This window comes from Barbatula barbatula (assembly GCF_947034865.1).
Source record: "Barbatula barbatula genome assembly, chromosome: 20".
In the NCBI taxonomy this organism is placed as follows: Eukaryota; Metazoa; Chordata; class Actinopteri; order Cypriniformes; family Nemacheilidae; genus Barbatula; species Barbatula barbatula.
Window position 1 is genome coordinate 20,913,162 of NC_136783.1, and position 18,510 is coordinate 20,931,671.

At 42.3% G+C, this 18,510-nt stretch overlaps 1 protein-coding gene across 2 annotated transcripts in view; it reads right to left on the bottom strand.

Annotated features, from left to right (window-relative positions):
- Positions 1 to 238: 238 nt before the first annotated feature.
- The window catches only part of LOC306909360 (CLIP-associating protein 1-A), a 35,745-nt gene continuing 17,473 nt past the window's right edge, over positions 239 to 18,510 (bottom strand). Inside the window, exons 12-40 of one of the 2 annotated variants that reach the window (XM_079482966.1) lie at positions 18,285 to 18,430; positions 17,831 to 17,966; positions 17,502 to 17,572; positions 14,670 to 14,729; positions 14,324 to 14,401; positions 13,918 to 14,085; positions 13,782 to 13,828; positions 13,509 to 13,679; positions 12,705 to 12,812; positions 11,560 to 11,709; positions 10,755 to 10,862; positions 10,423 to 10,482; positions 8,512 to 8,615; positions 8,183 to 8,206; positions 7,312 to 7,556; positions 7,167 to 7,230; positions 6,764 to 6,927; positions 6,597 to 6,675; positions 6,353 to 6,496; positions 5,891 to 6,037; positions 5,696 to 5,802; positions 4,583 to 4,718; positions 4,233 to 4,455; positions 4,116 to 4,157; positions 3,430 to 3,620; positions 3,227 to 3,355; positions 2,941 to 3,147; positions 2,751 to 2,867; positions 239 to 1,513 (exon numbers count right to left, since the gene is read on the bottom strand). In XM_079482966.1, the coding sequence (XP_079339092.1) occupies positions 1,427 to 1,513; positions 2,751 to 2,867; positions 2,941 to 3,147; positions 3,227 to 3,355; positions 3,430 to 3,620; positions 4,116 to 4,157; positions 4,233 to 4,455; positions 4,583 to 4,718; positions 5,696 to 5,802; positions 5,891 to 6,037; positions 6,353 to 6,496; positions 6,597 to 6,675; positions 6,764 to 6,927; positions 7,167 to 7,230; positions 7,312 to 7,556; positions 8,183 to 8,206; positions 8,512 to 8,615; positions 10,423 to 10,482; positions 10,755 to 10,862; positions 11,560 to 11,709; positions 12,705 to 12,812; positions 13,509 to 13,679; positions 13,782 to 13,828; positions 13,918 to 14,085; positions 14,324 to 14,401; positions 14,670 to 14,729; positions 17,502 to 17,572; positions 17,831 to 17,966; positions 18,285 to 18,430 (3,513 nt within the window). In that variant the 3' untranslated portion in view covers positions 239 to 1,426. The remainder of the gene's footprint in view (positions 1,514 to 2,750; positions 2,868 to 2,940; positions 3,148 to 3,226; positions 3,356 to 3,429; positions 3,621 to 4,115; positions 4,158 to 4,232; positions 4,456 to 4,582; positions 4,719 to 5,695; positions 5,803 to 5,890; positions 6,038 to 6,352; positions 6,497 to 6,596; positions 6,676 to 6,763; positions 6,928 to 7,166; positions 7,231 to 7,311; positions 7,557 to 8,182; positions 8,207 to 8,511; positions 8,616 to 10,422; positions 10,483 to 10,754; positions 10,863 to 11,559; positions 11,710 to 12,704; positions 12,813 to 13,508; positions 13,680 to 13,781; positions 13,829 to 13,917; positions 14,086 to 14,323; positions 14,402 to 14,669; positions 14,730 to 17,501; positions 17,573 to 17,830; positions 17,967 to 18,284; positions 18,431 to 18,510) is intronic. The other variant, XM_079482967.1, reaches the window with a different exon arrangement.

Below are 18,510 nucleotides of genomic sequence, written 5' to 3' on the forward strand. Positions count from 1 at the left end.
TAAACTCCAAAACAATGGGAATATTACTAGAGTTTACTATAGTAAATAGTCTTTTATTATATGGGCTGAATGACTGCATGTCCTGCTATAAGAAACTGTGTTTCTGTCTCTTCATGACGTCTCCTGACCGTTCGGTTGAAGAACATCAACATTACATCCACTCCTGATCATCTCAATCCAAACACCTTTCAAATATATAATCTTTCATTTAAAAAGAAATCACACGGCACAGACACGTACAACTTTAAGGTTTTGTTTATCGAAAGCAAATCAAGTTTACAGATTTCTTATTCTACACGTGTGAAGGTCAAAGGAAAACAGGTGAACAAGGAAATCAATGGAACTAAAAGCATCGTAACCAAAGTAAAGCGCGTCATGTGAAGCTCTAGATGTTCATGTGATTTGAGTTGGTGATCATCAGTCATAAATACTTTGTGTTTTTAGTATCATTCAGACGTCGGCTTCTTTAATCTTTAAATTCAGTTTTATATAATAAGCACTAATAGACAGGCTAAATAAAGAAATCCTTTCGTGTGTGTGAAATGGGATTTTGAAGTGTCATTTTCCTTTTAGAAACAGACGTGACGAACGAAATAAAAAAACAAATATCATATAAGGTTAAACATTCAGTGTGAAACAATTGAGCACCGAGATTTAAAACCACAAAAATGGGTAGAAACATCAATTTGACAAATAAAATCCAATTTGGATTATTTTTGTTCACGTTTTCTTCTCCAAAATATTTCAGAATTTCACAGATATTTTTGCCTTTACACTGTATTTCATTAAGTTTCTAATATCATTTATTTCACCTGCAGAACCCAAGTGTTAAACAGTGGAATGTTTACATGAGAAAGGCCAAATGCACACATTTAATCTAATAAAATCAACGTCATCACAAGTGACAGAAGTCTCTAGTAGTGTTGAAATATCATGGTCCTGAAACCGCTCACAAATCAAGAACACAATGAAATGTTATCAACCAAATAAAACAATAATGTACAAATACAATCTTTTGTTCTTGCATATTTTTAAACATCCAAACAGAGTTTTCATTCATTGTAACACTCGTCATCACATGAGGAAGAACGTGAGGCAGCGGCGTTTGTTTCTCCTTCAAAACTAAATCTGCTAAAATGACACGTTCACAAATAAACCACACACCTGTGGATGGCCGAACTGATGGAACGATAAACATGTGAGGTGGATAAACACCACAACAAACCTTCAACATAAATAAATAAAACACTGATTGCGATTGGAACTGTTCTTCGGATAAAAGAATGTGTTTAAAGTCAAAGGCGACGCTTGTTCAAGTGTTAAAATATCATTGACACGTGTGCTCTAACAGCATCTACTTACACGAGAGACAACGGCACGACTTCAACGTTTGATGATTGTTTGGAGACGGATGGAGAGGATGAGATCAGCTGTGAGAGGAGATATCTGAAGAACTGCTGCTGGTGCTGGTGGTGGTTTGAGCTCGTTTGATGTAGAGATTCAACAGTTTCATCTGCAGGGAAACAAAATCACATTTAAGAGCACAAAAACACAAGATCTGTTGCTTGATCTACCGCGTGGCTTACATAGACAACACGTAAAGGCATCATACACATGTTTGCTTTCATTTACATTTACATTTAGTCATTTAGCAGACGCTTTTATTCAAAGCGACTTACAGATGAGGAAACATTGCTTTCAAATGGGATGGTGCTCCGAGTTCATGGATTTTCATTTAAAAATATATAAATGTAGATATCTAAATGTATGACATATATGAACAATATATAAATATATAAGATATATGAAAAAGTATTTAAATGTATGAGATATAGAAAAAATATATATAAATGTATAAGATATATGTAAAAATATATACATATATGAAAAATATTATATATATATATATATATATATATATATATATATATATAAAACATATATGAACAATATATAAATGTATACGATATATGAAAACATATTTTAATGTACGAGATATATAAATATATAGAAACAAATATATAAATATATGAAGAAAACTACATATATATATATATATATATATATATATATATATATATATATATATAAGATATATGAAAAATATATATAAAATTCTATATATACTGTATAAAAGATATATGAAACATATATAAATGTGTAAGATATATGTAAAAAGATATACATATATGAAAAATATTATATATATATATATATATATAAAACATATATGAACAATATATAAATGTATACGATATATGAAAACATATTTTAATGTACGAGATATATAAATATATAGAAAAAAATATATAAATATATGAAGAAAACTACACACATATATATATATATATATATATATATATATAAGATATATGAAAAATATATATAAAATTCTATATATACTGTATAAAACATATATGAAACATATATAAATGTGTAAGATATATGTAAAAAGATATATGTAAAAAGATATAAATATATGAAGAAAACGATCTATATAAGATATATGAAACATATATAAATGTATAAGATATATATGAACAATATAGATGAAAAAACATATATCAAAATCTATACATATAAAAGATATATGAAACATATATAAATGTTTAGGATATATGATGTTCTGATAATACGCCTCATGTTTGTGTTTTGTGTAAAGCTGCTCCGCGGCAATGGCCAATGAAATACATGTCAATTCATGAGTTGTGAACGTTTGTGTTTAGCTCTACACGTGTGTTCTGTACGACCTTGCTGCCGGTGAGCTGTTGTAGGTGTGGCTTCAGATCTTCACCAATCACAGAATAAATCGCCACCAAGCAAAACACGCTGGCCTTCCGAACGCTGCTCTCCGTGTTATCATAGCCCTGAAACACACACACACAGTGTCAGCATGCGCGTGACGGATGTGGATGTGCACACAGGTGTGTGTTTGTGTACCTGTAGCAGTCCGGGGATGATGTCGGGCACGAGCTCCAGCAGTGAATCCTGGGAAATACGCTCGATGACTCTGGTTTGCATTTTAATGGCGGCGAGGTTGATGGGGTAATCCGCCGTCTGGATGATGGGACACAGAACTTTGACACACTGTTCAGAGTGAATGGAGCCGGCCAGCATGGACGCCATCTCCTCAGCGGCCCGGACCACCTGTGCGGTACAGAACACACGTGACAGACACAGCATGAGGGTCAAAGGGTGGCCCGAGGACAGAGATCATCTGGCTCACCTCTTTGTGTCCGTCTTTATGAGCCTCCAGTGTTTTCATGATGGTGAGTTCTGCGTAGTTCTTGAAGCGTGCAGGCTGACTGCGCATGATCTCTTTGAGAACACGCAGAGCGAGCGCTCGGATCGTGTGCTGCGGACAACACGACACCTCGGTCAACAGGTCAACATCACTCACACCACATCGAAGACTGAGAGGTCACTCACATCTTTATCTCCCAGCGTCTCCAGCAGCAACAGCAGCATGGTTTTAAAATGCTCCTCCCACATCACCCGTCCGTCATCACGAGTTACCTTCAGTAACTCCAGCAAAGCGGCCCGCCTCTCCTCCACGCGCTCGCTGTGATTGGACAGCTCCTTCAGCAGGTCACCAACCATCTCTGACTGCTGACCGGGCCCTGGCCAATCACAACACAGCTTTTGTGTTTGTTTTGTAAAACATGTCTACAGTCATGCAGCTTCTGTTAACTGAAATTAAATATAATTAAAATCAAAAACAATTTCGGTCTAATTGTTATTTGAAAAATGTAAACAAAAAATAAGATGTAACTCAAACTAAATTAATATACGAAATATAATAAAAAAATAAATAAATTAAAACTAATTCAAGACATGAAAACAGCTAAAATAAGGTTTAAAAATATAATATATAGGTTAAATTAACGAAGGGTTACATTTGAGATTTAAATGTAACAATATATTTATACTGTAATGTTCTTATATAGTTATTTCTTTACCATAGATGATGGACGTTTTAGGAAATGCATCATTATAACACTTATATTTTACTTTAGTTTGATAGTTGTTTTATTCTTTTTGTTTGACTTTATATATTAGTTAATATATTATCAACATATGTTGAATATGTTTTAGCATGACAGATATTCTCATACCTGCAGAAAAGCTTCTCGCGTGCGTGGTTTTGTTTTCAGCGCCTAAACAGGGAAACAAAGAGATTGTTTTGTGTTTCGTTGTGAACATTCGGCCGCAGGTCTGACGGGTTACTTTACCGTCTCCGGGCTCCGCGGGTTCAAACCGGACGTGAGTTTCTTTCTCATAGACGCCGATGGAGTCGCTGTAGTTGTGAGGGTGGTACTCTCGTGTCCGCGGGCCGCTGAAGGAACGCTGTGACGGCGTGTTTAATAAAGATGTTTTATTGTCCAGAGCGGTTCGACCTCCTTCGGTTCCTCCTGCTGACAAACGTGAGTCCGTACATGATGACATCACACCCGTCTGTCAGAAACACGGAGAAAGATATACACATATTGTTATACTATTGTTGAATGTATATCAGTTCTCTGTTCTCATTTATACGTCCTGAATTCATTGGTCTCAGTGAAATCATCAGGCGTGATCTTACGGGAACGTCGCGTTTGTTCGGCTCTGGAATCTCCTCCTGACTGCGGAAGCTGAAGCTCTGTATGGCTTCTGTGACTCCTCTCAAAGAGCTGAAGATCTCCTCTGAGTTCATGTTCTCTGTGTCATACTCCAACATACTAAACACACAGTGAGATAACATTGAAATAAACACAATGTCATGATGAGAATGTTTTTGTGATCGCCTGAAAAGTCTTCCACAGAAATAAAGATGACAGTATAAAACGGCGAACACAGATTATCAGGCATTTGTTAATATGAAAGCTTGAACATTTCCGTATTTCTATTTAAACTTACTGAATGACTGTAGATCCCGACTGTGACACCGTGTCTACACCGGACGTGACATGACAACCTGCTTGTTCTTAATGGGTTTGCCGCCCCGCATCCAGTGTGAATTATATCATTATAATGGGTTCTAATGCGTTTCTAATGTCTTTAGTCGTGTCACGTCCGGTGTAAGTGTGTTTCTTTACACTAGGAGACGCCAAGTAAGTTTGCGGGCCAGAAAATAATCAAAGGATCATTTAAGATATTGATGAAAAGTACAAGACAGAATAGTGCAGGAGGAACAGAAAGACAACTATGAATTTATCCTACCTAGTTTTGTGAATGCAAAGCCTGTGTGTCTTATCTACAACGATCTACTTGTCGCTGTTTGCAAAGAATATAATATAAGACGGCACCACGAGACGAAACATGGCACCTTATAAAAAAGCTGAATTTGCTTTGTTATTGTTCACGTGTTGATGCTGAGGCCGCGCGTTATACGCAAACGTGTCAATGCTTTTTCATTCCCCATATTTCATGGCGGCTATTTTAGAAGTGTGTCTAGCGATCGACAGACTGCTTTGAATATCTTTCAGAACTTTTAACACTGCTGCAAAAACGTTCTCGTACTTTAATTTTGAAGGCAAATTCAATAAAGACATGATTGTGACGGATCAATTTCGGTGAGAGGAAGACTTTGAGCTCCAGGCCCAGAAATGACTGAGACGTGAGAAAGAGAAAAGAATACCGTCTGACGCTAAACTTCTGACAAACCACAGATTCCGTTGTGTTGTTCGGCGGGGATTCTTGCGTTGTGGTGATGTACCTGGGTGAATGTGCCCCGTGTGAACAGCTGGTGGGTGACGTCAGAGGACTCGCGCGGGTCACGGGGTGTTTTGATGGTGGGCGACCCGAAGTGCTGCTGGGAGACGCCTGAGATTTCACAAACACGTCAGTGATGTTAGCGATCAGCCAATCATGTTTCAGATGAGTGTTTTTTGTGAGGATGATCATTGTGTACCGCTGCAGTGGAGATGCTGCTGTTCTTCAGATGATTGTGAAGCAGTTTCGTGGCTCCGTCCTGAAAGGTTTTGGGCAGAGCACCCAACAGCATGCTGAACTCTGGAGTGTTGAGCTCAAACAGCGAGATCAACACCATCTGAGCCGCCTGACAACACACAGAACAGTTCATGTGTGCTGTTCGGTAAGATAAAAGAGTTTTTATACACACGTGTTAGATGAACCAGCATTGGAGTGAAATCATTGCGATTACAGCATCTCATCACACCACACAGAAGTGTTAGGGAACGCATGACCACTGTATTGAAGGGCTAAGGGGAAAGGTCATGAGGTCACTACCTGCTTACATCTCTCCTCCAGGTTACATCGGTCTCCCTGCCCGACATCTCCTCATTCATCCAGAAGCTCTGATGACGTTCATGAGACACATCACAACCTCACGATACACACGACACACACTGACCTTCCTCACGTCCGAACTCTTCGGTTCTGTGGTCCACGTGATGATCCGAGAGACGGCCAGACGCGTCTCGCTGGAGTTCACAAAGTCTGAGGGATCCATCTGTCTGGCCAAAGACTCAATGTACTTCAGGATGGCCACCTTCACCTGCACAAACACACGTGCGTGAACATTATCAGTTCATCTACTTTGATAAAAGACACAAAGGTCATAACGTCACAACCTGACATTAAAACTCCTGACTGACCTTGAGGTTTGGCGTCTGCGTTTGATCGACAATGAAGCGCACGAGGATGTTAAACTGCTGATCGTACAGGAAAGAATCTCTGTGAAGTACACAAGAAACGAGAGACGTGACACAGAGACGCGTTTAACGGGACAGAGCGTTGAGTGAGGACCGAGCGGACGACAGACCTGGTGACATCGAGCGCCCTCTGAACTTTAGCCTGGACGGAGCCCAGAAGGTCAGCTCCTAACTTCTTCAAGAGCTGCGTGAGCAGAACAAACAACCAGTCCTGAAGATCTTCTCTGTGAATGGAGATAAAATCCACCAGCGTCTCCAGGAACATGCTGAACACCTGAAATCAAACACGCCGGTTTGCAAACGCCTCGAGAAATAAACATATTCGCTTTGAATATGCTGAGAGAAAACTCACTCTCTGATGAAACCGTCCAAACCAGAACGACAACACCAGATTCATGAGCATCACAAGAAAGAAAACATCGCGGATGAGATCTTTTGAATGTTGCAATTATTTCTCATTGACTCATCATCAGTGAGATTAAACGAAGAGCGAGTGAGAACCAAAGATGTCACCTTGCTGTGTGGATCCGCGAACATTCTGGTGAAGATCTCACACAGTCTCTTGAGCTCCACCCGACTGAAACACAGACACATCATGTGACTCGTGTCAAGCGATGTAAACACAGACACGGGCTCCGAGATATCTTGTGTTTGGTACCTGAGGATTCTTTGGCTCTTCAGGAGGTTCTGGAGTCCCAGGAGTCCCTCTTTCCTCTCAGACCAGTTGGAGCTGGCGCAGTGGTTCAGAATCTCGGCCACGTCCTCCGTCTGACGCAGGTAATGTGGAATCCCGCCGTTGCGTGAGCTGTAGGAACGCTCTGAACATGCGCTGGACGCATCACTGTTGGCATCGTCGTCAGAACACATTCCAGGAGACTCGAACCGCCGGCACATCGGCCTCCGCTACCAGACAAATAAACCACACGCACATGTACAATTATATATAATATACCATCAAATATCAGTCTATTGTACAAAAAAGGCAAGAGCAACAGACTGTCTAAACATGTCTGAAATCTAGGGCTGTGTGATATAGAGGAAAAATGCGATAGCATGCTAAATAATGAGGTATTCGTTATGATGTTTCAATTTAAATTGTATTCAAAGATATTTAAAAAACTATATAACCAACATATATTTCACATTATTTTAGGAAAAAGAAAGCATCGCTACAATCGAACAGCCGTGTTTTACTGTTGCTTTAAACCAAACAAACAAAAGTATATAAAACAAATTTTGCTTTGCGACGCGGATTGTGGATTGACTTGCGTCAGAGCAAATGCACGCAATAATGCGCACGCATGCATATCCCGACTAACATCCGCGTGCCTATCAGCCTATACTATACTATCAGCATCCACCTAAAACTTATACCATACATAACTTTTCGAGGTATTAAATAGCTCATTTATCGCGATATGCATATTGCGATATTTGAAAGCTCAAGAATAAAACAACAAATGTATGATATTATTGTGTTACTTTACAACTCGAAAGCATTAAAAACACTGTGTGAATAAATGCATTACCTTATTCCTAGAGTCTCCTAAAAGCTGTGACAGAGAGAGAACAAATACATAAGAAGTTTAATGAACAGAATGTACATAATGATCAAGAGATCTCATTCTACAGTACTTTGGATGAACTTTTCCAATATTCCTTGAATTTTTTGCATCACATTACTGCATATTTACAACATGTCACTTACTGTATGTCATAGAACTGTGTTTGAGAAAAAATACCGTAAAGGTAAAAGTGTATATTTGATGAGGATAACAACAGACATTGTGAAAGCGTCGCTGGTGGCTGAAGGGCAGAGAAATATGTTTAAAGAAGACATTCAACAGGTGATTCTCACCAGAGCATCAGCAACAGCAGCCTCCACCTCCGAACCGGTGTTCAATACTCTCATGGCATTAACAGACGCTGAGATACGAGCCTGATGAATCAGACCAAAACGATCTGAGAGAGAGAGAGAGATTCATTAACAAAGTGTGATTTGCATCCTTTATTCCAAACTCAATCTCAAAAGAACCAGACAAGCTTCTTCATTCATTATCAGAACAAAATGTTGCGTATAATAATGCAAAAGATAAAAAAACGGTAAGAACGTTTGAATGCAAGTTCATCAAAATGAAAAAAGTAAAAAGCACATTTACAATGAATAAATGGAGCAAAAAGCAGAGTTCCCACTCCTGACAAATGACTGTTTATGAATTCTCCTGTCATTCATGGAGAAAAATGACTGTATATAGGTAACAAATGCAGTCAGTGGATCAATTTCTAGCCAATGAAATATTTCATATTATCACACGTGCTGCGTCCCAATTCGCCTGCTTATACTTTGCACTAAAAGTGTGTGCTGTTTATGTTATGGAAAAGTATTAAGATTTTAGTGCAACGCATCCCAAAGATATTTATATTAACAAGATGTGTCACTGCCATTGAAATGAATGGGGAGGAACACGCGCAACGCTCAATATGGCCGCCCTAGTATGCGTAGTAGCTACAGCGACATGAAAAATACTGTTTATAAGCGCAATTTGATCATAGGAAACAAATATTATGCAAGAGTTTACGTTGTTTTTAAATGTGTCGTTTATTTGGGTTTTAGCCAGCGATTGTAGAAATATCAGTATTCCAATTCACACCTTGTTTGAAATACATAATCCTGCCAGGAGGCGGGTTGCAAACATGGCCGCCGAGTGGCACGACTTTCCTAAACGGACTTTGGACACACTAACGTGAAACAGAAGTGGCCGTTGTTAGCTAGACGACACTGTCATGAACTTTAAAGTACCCGGAATTTGTGATCTTTTTTACTTCCGTATTCTGATGCATTTCCGAGTGAATATCAAAGGAGAAACTTAGTGGGCGTGGCTTGCGTTTTTCACAGCGAATTGATGTGATGTATAAAAACAGCCGTTGGAAACTGGCAGCAGAGTGACATTTGAAGGGGAGGAGTTACCGGATGCTCCGCCCAGGCAGTCATTACAGGACGGAAGTGCATTTTCAGAACTACAGATTATGTATTCTAAAAAGAAAATGACCCACATTGATAAGCTATTTACTATAAACAATATTTCATGAACAATTTTTTAAACAAATGAAACATTTTTAATTTCACTGGGACTTTAAAATACAACTCTTCCTTGCTTTGAAGTATTCATTATTTTGTATGTAATGTTTACCGTATACTTACGTTTATTATCATTTTTATATAATGTTGTTAATGCAGTAAAGCGTCACTGAACTCCGCCCCCTCTCGCGGTGAGTTGTGGGTAATATCCACCGTTGAGTGTGCATGAATTCACTATTCAAATTTTCACCGGAAACAGTCGACCGTCCGGGTACTTTGAGAACACTAATTTCTACATACTAAGATTTGGCACATACTAATAATGTTTCGAATACTATTATAGTACGGATAGTATGCGAATTGGGACGCAGCTATGAACATTTGACATTCTCTGATATCCCTGGTGTACCTCTGACTGTGGGAACTCTGAAAAATCACACAACCACACGTGAACAGAACAACACAACAAAGCGCACACAGTCCAGATCACATCCAGCGTTCTATTAACCGTCAGTAACTCAGAGAGAGTCGAGGACGGATCACTGAACTCTGGCTCCACCGTGTGGAGGGAAACATTAATACACACAGAATCTTCATTCTGTCCCGGATGACCTGGATGTGTCTGGGTTCTGCATGAGCTCTGTGCAACGCCAAGCTCTGGTGCCGTGAGCCGCATGACATGCAAATCACCTGTCTGCAGCACGTCACCTGCCGTCAGAGCGCTGGTGGAGCGAGAGTGCCTGTGGGATGCTGGGAAGGATCAGGACACAAGTGACACACATAAAACACTTTCTTCAACCCATATAACAGCTCTTTAACACAGAGGAGATTAAAGCAAGAGATGTTAGACAGCAGACAGAGAGGAAAGGATTTGAATGAACATGCAGCGCTCCGGGATACGCTGAATCACGATGATGCTAACTGTCCACGTTCATTTATGAATTATTACACTGATACGTATTTAAAAAAACAGGATTCAATCGATTATTTTGGGGGTTTCCATATTTAGTTGGGTCTCTTACCCAGCGTACTGAACGCTCGTGCCGGGCTGGTGTCACGACTGCTCTCTCGACTGGTGTCACGACTACAACCCTGACTCATGCTGGGCCTCGGGATACGACTACCCTGGACTACACACACACAACAGGACAGACACGAGCGGGACGACATCATGAGAGACAGCAGAGAGATTAAAAGAGCAGAAAATGAAAGAACAACAAACACAGAGGTGTGGGCCGAGAGATAAGGAGTTCAGGCCTCTTCATGACACGGTTTGACGTGCCTCGTCCTTCAGACTCCATTGAAATAAAACTCACAATTTCTGAATCCTCTGTCGCATTAGCATTTGTGAGAGTTGATTTTAGGCTTTAAATATTTGCTATGAATAAAAAATAACACATTAATCGCTAAATGACACAAGTCAGAATCGTCCTCACACCAAAAACTGTGTTTATTCAAGTGTGTATCAATATACTTCTTTCGAACTAAATATAAGATGGTATACTTTTTAACATCGCTTTTCAAAATAATGTAAACTAATTGTGTACACATCAAATACATGCTTATAACCTGAAAGTGGGCCAATTTAGTCCCAAGTAGGTACTATAGACGGCTTCAAAGCAACAACATAAAGAAACGTTACTGCGCATGCGTGCGTGCCTGGACTGCCCTTAACTGCCTGTTGATTATTTCTGATAACAATCAAAAAGCGTTATTTTGCTAAACTTGTCTCTCCAATATTATGAATTTAGACTGCGATACCAAGCTCAACCGCTAGATGTCAGTGTGCTTGCTGGATCACATCAGTCTCTCTTGTGTGTGTTTTACCGTCTCTGCTCCGTCTGGGACTGGTCTCCCGACTGCAGCCTTGACTCCGCGGGATCTTACTGCGACTGTCTGACGGCGTTCCGGTAGCTCGAGGGATTCTTCCGTAAGAATGAGCCAAGAGCTTTCCGGGTGAAGTCGAGCGACTGCCAGCTATAACACACCCATGCAGACAGATTACTTACACAACATCAAAACTGTAAATACATCAGATAGATACATAACATCTTAAAGGGGCAGGACGTGCAGACGACACAAAACACAGACACGTGACTCCAAAATACTAACATCAACATAACAGAACATTGAGCTGCTGCACAGGTGACGGTGTGACCGACGCAGGGGAAACATGCAGACGTGTTTTACTCCGTACCGTGATTTCTACCCCCCGCTTGATTGGCTGATCTGGATCCTTGATGCAGGACAGTGAAGAGAGTGAAACTACATTACCCATGAGTCTGTGACATCAACATGAACTAACGCATACTGATGCTAATGATGCAGCACAGGAGCAGAGATGAGTTTCATATTCATAAATCCTCATTGAGAGAAAGATGATGAGTTTAAGCAGAAACACAGTGAAGCCGCATTATACTCGTCTATAATGTAAAACAGGTTCTGTTCTCCGTACAGACATCATAAGGCTTCAGGTGTCTGGCAATACATTCAAATATGATAACCCATGTTCACCAGGTGATGGAGAATATTGAGCGCAGTGTTGGGCAAGTTACTATGAAAAAGTAATGAATTACTAGTTACTAATGACATATTGAATCGTGTAAACAGATTACTGTACAAATGACTCTTTGGTTACTCATTACTTTCTATATCCTATATGAACTTTGATAAGTTAAGTTATTCAAGGATAGCAATGAAACGCTCTTTTAATTCGTTCAAATAAACAATGTAAAACTACATAAAGTATTATTAATAACTATAATAATTATACATTAAAGCACGGATTTGATGTCAATTCCGGTATTTAAATGACATAAAAAGTAATAAAGAGTAATCCCTTACTTTACATTTTCAAAAGGAAAAGTAATGAAATGACAGTAACTGAATGAGTGATCTGAGAAACTCATACGCTCCGGTCGACAGGCTTCCTGTCGTTCCTCTCAGATTAAAAACAGTGTGATGTCACTCACGTTGTGATTGGGACGCAACTTTGGCTCGGCTCCGCCCCCTGCTGTCCGTCACAGAGACCCGTCCCGCAGCAGCCGTCTCTGAACTCGGTCGTCTTGTTCTCACGCGACCTTCAGATGAACAGAGAAACACAAACAAACAGAAGACAAAACATGATGACGGATTATCTTAAAGAATAATGAAGAGTTTGTTTCCAAAATGAGATCTTTTATTTCAGAAATCATGTTTTTTATGATGTTATCATGTTTTTGTTGTGTTAGTTAGCTGTATGTTTTCAGTTATTATGGCTCAAACCAAAACATATCGACTGCAGTTTGATTGATATTCATTGTAAGGCACAATAGAAAACATGATTTTGACATATTTAAAAACGGAGATATCTCATTTAGGAAACAAACGCTGATCATGATAAACACATTACAACACTGAAGACAGATGCACTCATGCTGTTTAACGAACACATCTGATAACATGTTTGGTTTGATGTGAACATACATGACCAGTCCAGCTGAAACCTTTGAATATTGATACAGACTGTTCCAGACATCTGACATTGCTTTCTGTGTGTGTGTCTCATGATATCACATGATAATATAACAACACAAAACTGATAGACAGAGAGAGAGAGACTGTATAAACACACACACACATCTTACCCTCCGCATCACCAGCGGCATCTTTAAGATGAGAGGACGTGAGCACGTGTAACAGAAGACATCAGCATATAAACACGGTTTATGTCCATCATCACATCCTGTTTGTGTTTATGATGTACAGTATATGTGTGTGTGTTGTGGTTGTTTTACCCAGTGAAGCGTAGGAGCCGGGCGGCAGCGCTGCGGCTGTACTGAAGGGGATGACAGTGGGTACGGCCGGCATGCGGGACTTGGCGCTGGAAGCTGCGTTTACATCGACATCGCTGCGAGAGCGCTGCATCGAAGCGGCTGCAGTGGACGTGCGAGAGCTCACTGACTTCGCTGAGAGAGAGAATTACCATGTGACATTAAAATAAAATAAATCAGCCATTTCAGAATGCATTTCTTTTAAAGATATTTATTAGAACAGGTGAAAACACTCACTTCGGCTTAAATTGCTCCCGACGGGTGTTCTAACAGTTGCCAGTCGACTACAAAAGACAAGTTAAGAGAGAATGAGAAAGACCAGAGAGAGGTGGCACACTATGGAGTGATCACTGAGAGGGCAGCACTTTCTCACTTGAGACTCTCTTGAGAGCTGGAGGACGAGCGGTCGGACTGAGGGAGAGACGAGACGCTGTCAGAACTCTTCAGGTGAGACTGCAGAGCTTTCTGATAGGTCAGCTCGAGGGCTTGAAACAGATGATCCGCCTCTTTTCTGAAGTGAGAATGAAAACCCCAGTAACACCTAAAACCAAACCAACAAGATCTTCATTTAGAAACTTTCCATTTCCAAAAAGGAAACAGAATAAGGTTTGGTTATTCGTTCATTCAAATGCAGAGAAGCCAATCCCAGAATGCACTGTGACAAGATTTGTAATAACTCATTCAAGGCGATGCACAGACTCAAAGAGAAGTATTAACATTTATGCATGAGAACTGAAGTCATGAAGTTTAAATTAAAATCATTGAGAATATAAACTTACTTCCTGGCAACTGATCTGGCTTCAGAATCAGCATCATGAACGCCTTTCTTAATGGTTTCCATGAGGACACTGATGTGCCTGCAGAGAGAGAGAGAGTCGCGTCATTCAACCAAACCTCAACACCACGCAGACACCTCTCTGAACTCTGAGGAGAAATGATGCTGATTCAGCGTTACCATGACAACCGTGAGTGTTGATTGTAGTGCACATGTTGCACTGAATCTGTGTGGCTCACTCTAAAACTCACGCAGGGCCTGCATCACTCATCCCGCCGTCAGCCTCTTTTGAGATCAGCTTTCATTGATGTAGCAAGAATAAACATCTGAGCGAAGGGTAAATCTCTCACCTCTCTAAAGACGTCGTCTGCCACTCCTGCAGCAAAAGATCCAAAAACTCAAAACACCGCCTGCAACAGACACAGAGGAGAAGAGGCTTTATGTTAAACATTGTGTGTGTGTGTGCGTGTACGTGCATGTGTGTGTGTGCGTGAATGTACGTGCATGTGCGTGTGTGTACGTGCACGTGCGTGTGTGTACGTGCATGTGTGTGTGTGTGTGTGTACGTGCACGTGCGTGTGTGTGCGTGTACGTGCATGTGTGTGCGTGTACGTGCATGTGTGGTTGTGTGTGCGTGTACGTGCGTGCGTGCGTGTGTGTGTACGTACGTGTGTGCGTGCATGTGTGTGTGCGTGTACGTGCGTGTGTGTGTGTGTGTGTACGTGCGTGTGTGCGTGCATGTGTGTGTGCGTGTACGGGCGTGTGTGTGCGTGCATGTGCGTGCGTATGTGTGTGTGTGTGCGTATGTGTGTGAGTGTGTGTGTGTGTGCGTGCATGTGCGTGCGTATGTGTGTGCGTGTGTGTGTGCGTATGTGTGTGAGTGCGTGTGTGTACGTGCATGTGTGTGTACGTGCATGTGTGTGTGTGTACGTGCATGTGCGTGTGTGTGCGTGTACGTGCATGTGTGTGTGCGTGTACGTGCATGTGTGTGTGTGTGTGCGTGTAAGTGCATGTGCGTGTGTGCGCGTGCGTGCATGTGTGTGTGTGTGTGCGTGTACGTGCATGTGTGTGTGTGTGAGTGTGTACGTGCGTGTGTGTGCGTGTACGTGCATGTGTGTGCGTGTACGTGCATGTGCGTGTGTGGTTGTGTGTGCGTGTACGTGCGTGCGTATGTGCGTGTACGTGCGTGTGTGTGTGCGTGCGTGTGTGTACGTGCATGTGTGTGTGTGCGTTTATGTGCGTGTACGTGCGTATGTGTGCGTGTACGTGTGTGCATGTGCGTGCGTGTACGTGCGTGTGTGTGCGTGCATGTGCGTGCGTGTGTGCGTGTGTACGTGCATGTGCGTGTGTGTATACGTGCATGTGTGTGTGTGTATGTGCATGTGTGTGTGTGTACGTGCATGTGTGTGTGTGCGTGTGTGTGTGTGCGTGTACGTGCGTGTGTGTGTGCGTGTACGTGCATGTGTGTGTGTGTGTACGTGCGTGTACGTGCGTGTGTGTGCGTGCATGTGCGTGCGTATGTGTGTGCGTGTGTGCGTATGTGTGTGAGTGCGTGTGTGTACGTGCGTGTGTGTGTGTGTACGTGCATGTGTGTGTGTGTACGTGCATGTGCGTGTGTGTGCGTGTACGTGCATGTGTGTGTGCGTGTACGTGCATGTGTGTGTGTGTGTGCGTGTAAGTGCATGTGTGCGCGTGCGTGCATGTGTGTGTGTGTGCGTGTACGTGCATGTGTGTGTGTGTGTACGTGCGTGTGTGTGCGTGTACGTTCATGTGTGTGCGTGTACGTGCATGTGCGTGTGTGGTTGTGTGTGCGTGTACGTGCGTGCGTGTGTGCATGTACGTGCGTGTGTGTGTGTACGTGCATGTGTGTGTGTGTGCGTGCGTGTATGTGCGTGTACGTGCGCGTGTGCGTGTATGTGCGTGTACGTGCGTGTGTGTGTGCGTGTGTGTGCGTGTACGTGCATGTGTGTGCGTGTACGTGCATGTGCGTGTGTGGTCGTGTGTGCGTGTACGTGCGTGTGTCTGTCGTGCGTGTACGTGCATGTGTGTGTGTGCGTGTATGTGCGTGTGTGTGCGTGTACGTGCGTGTGTGCGTGTACGTGCATGTGTGTGTGCGTGTACGTGCTTGTACGTGCGTGTGTGTGCGTGCATGTGCGTGCGTATGTGTGTGCGTGTGCGTATGTGTGTGCGTGTGTACGTGCATGTGCGTGTGTGTGTGTACGTGCATGTGTGTGTGTGCGTGTACGTGCATGTGTGTGTGCGTGTACGTGCGTATGTGTGCGTGTACGTGCGTGTGTGCGTGTACGTGCATGTATGTGTGCGTGTACGTGCGTGTACGTGCATGTGCGTGCGTGTGTGTGCGTGCATGTGCGTGCGTATGTGTGTGCGTATGTGTGTGCGTGTGTACGTGCATGTGCGTGTGTGTATACGTGCATGTGTGTGTGTGTACGTGCATGTGTGTGTGTGTGTACGTGCATGTGTGTGTGTGCGTGTACGTGCGTGTGTGTGCGTGTACGTGCGTGTGTGTGTGCGTGTACGTGCATGTGTGTGTGTGTGTACGTGCGTGTGTGTGCGTGCATGTGTGTGCGTATGTGCGTGTGTGTGTGCGTATGTGTGTGCGTGTGTACGTGCATGTGCGTGTGTGTACGTGCATGTGTGTGTGTGTACGTGCATGTGCGTGTGCGTGTACGTGCATGTGTGTGTGCGTGTACGTGCGTGTGTGTGCGTGCATGTGCGTATCTGTTTGCGTGGGTGTGTGTGTGTGTGCGTGCGTATGTGTGTGTGCGTGCGTGCGTGTATGTGTGTGTGCGTGCGTGTGTGTGTGCGTGTACGTGCATGTGTGTGTGCGTGTACGTGCTTGTGTGTGTGTGTGCGTGCATGTGCGTATGTGTTTGCGTGTGTGTGTGTGTGTGTGTGTGCGTGCATGCGTGTGTGTGTGTGTGAGTGCGTGTGTGTGTGCGTGTAAGTGCATGTGCATGTGTGTGTGTACGTGCATGTGTGTGTATGTGTGTGTGTACGTGCAGGTGTGTGTGTGCGTGTAAGTGCGTGTGCGTGTGTACGTGCATGTGTGTGTATGTGTGCGTGTACGTGCATGTGCGTATGTGTGTGTGTGTGTGTGTGTGTGTGTGTGTGTGCGTGCGTGCGTGTGTGAGTAAATGCATGTGTGTTTGTGTTTGTCTCACCGTCTGACAGCCACTGATTTAGACATGCAGTTGCTGGTCATGATGGGAATGAGTCGAGGATAGTGTGTGTGCTGAAACACAAACACACCGTTACAACAACACAAACACACACCACTGCAGGACTTCATTTCATACAGAAGAACGCACAGAATCACTTTAGAATTATACAATATAAAGCACCGTGTGATGTGTGATATTTATTCTCCATCACTGTCTGAGTGCGGCCGGATGAGATCAATGTTATCGATTTTGTTTGTCATTCAACATCACGCTCGGCTGTGTCTCACACAGTTCATGTTATGTCCCGTGTGTCTGTGTGTTAAACTCACTCGTATGATAAGACGAATGGCAGCAAATCCAGATGTGGCCATGACTTTAGCGCTGTTAGGGACGAGATTCAGCAACATTGGCATGATGCTTTCAGCTCCGTGATCAAACTTATTTCCCAAAACCGACGACAGATGACTGAAAGAGACACAGATCAGAGATCAGACAACGCAAAATTGTGAATATAGGAATAAATATAAATATAAAATTCTACTGTTTCATGAACTCAAGTGTGATGTTTTGGAAAACATAAGTGATGAATGAAAATTCTTCTTTATTCTAACAAATCTATATCTCTATATGTGAATGTAAATTTGGCTACTGTATTTATTACTGACTCACTTTGAATGAAAAGCATCTGCTCAATGAATAATAGTGTTTTAGGTCTATAAATATAAAGAATTGCTCATATCATCCACCTCTACATGTTTAGAGAGAGAGAGAGAGAAAACTCACCCTAGTGTGATACAGGCCTCACGCACCACCTGTGAACGCAGATCTTTGACGGAAAGTTTAAAAGCTCCTTCAAGCTGTCTTAACTGATTCGAAAAACCCTCGTGATGCACCGCGCCGGCCAACACCAGCGACCGAACCTTCTTCAGCTAAAAAACAATCACATGATCCTGATCTACTGCACACGGGTCAAAGGTCACTCACAACATGATCTCAAAATACTGGATTA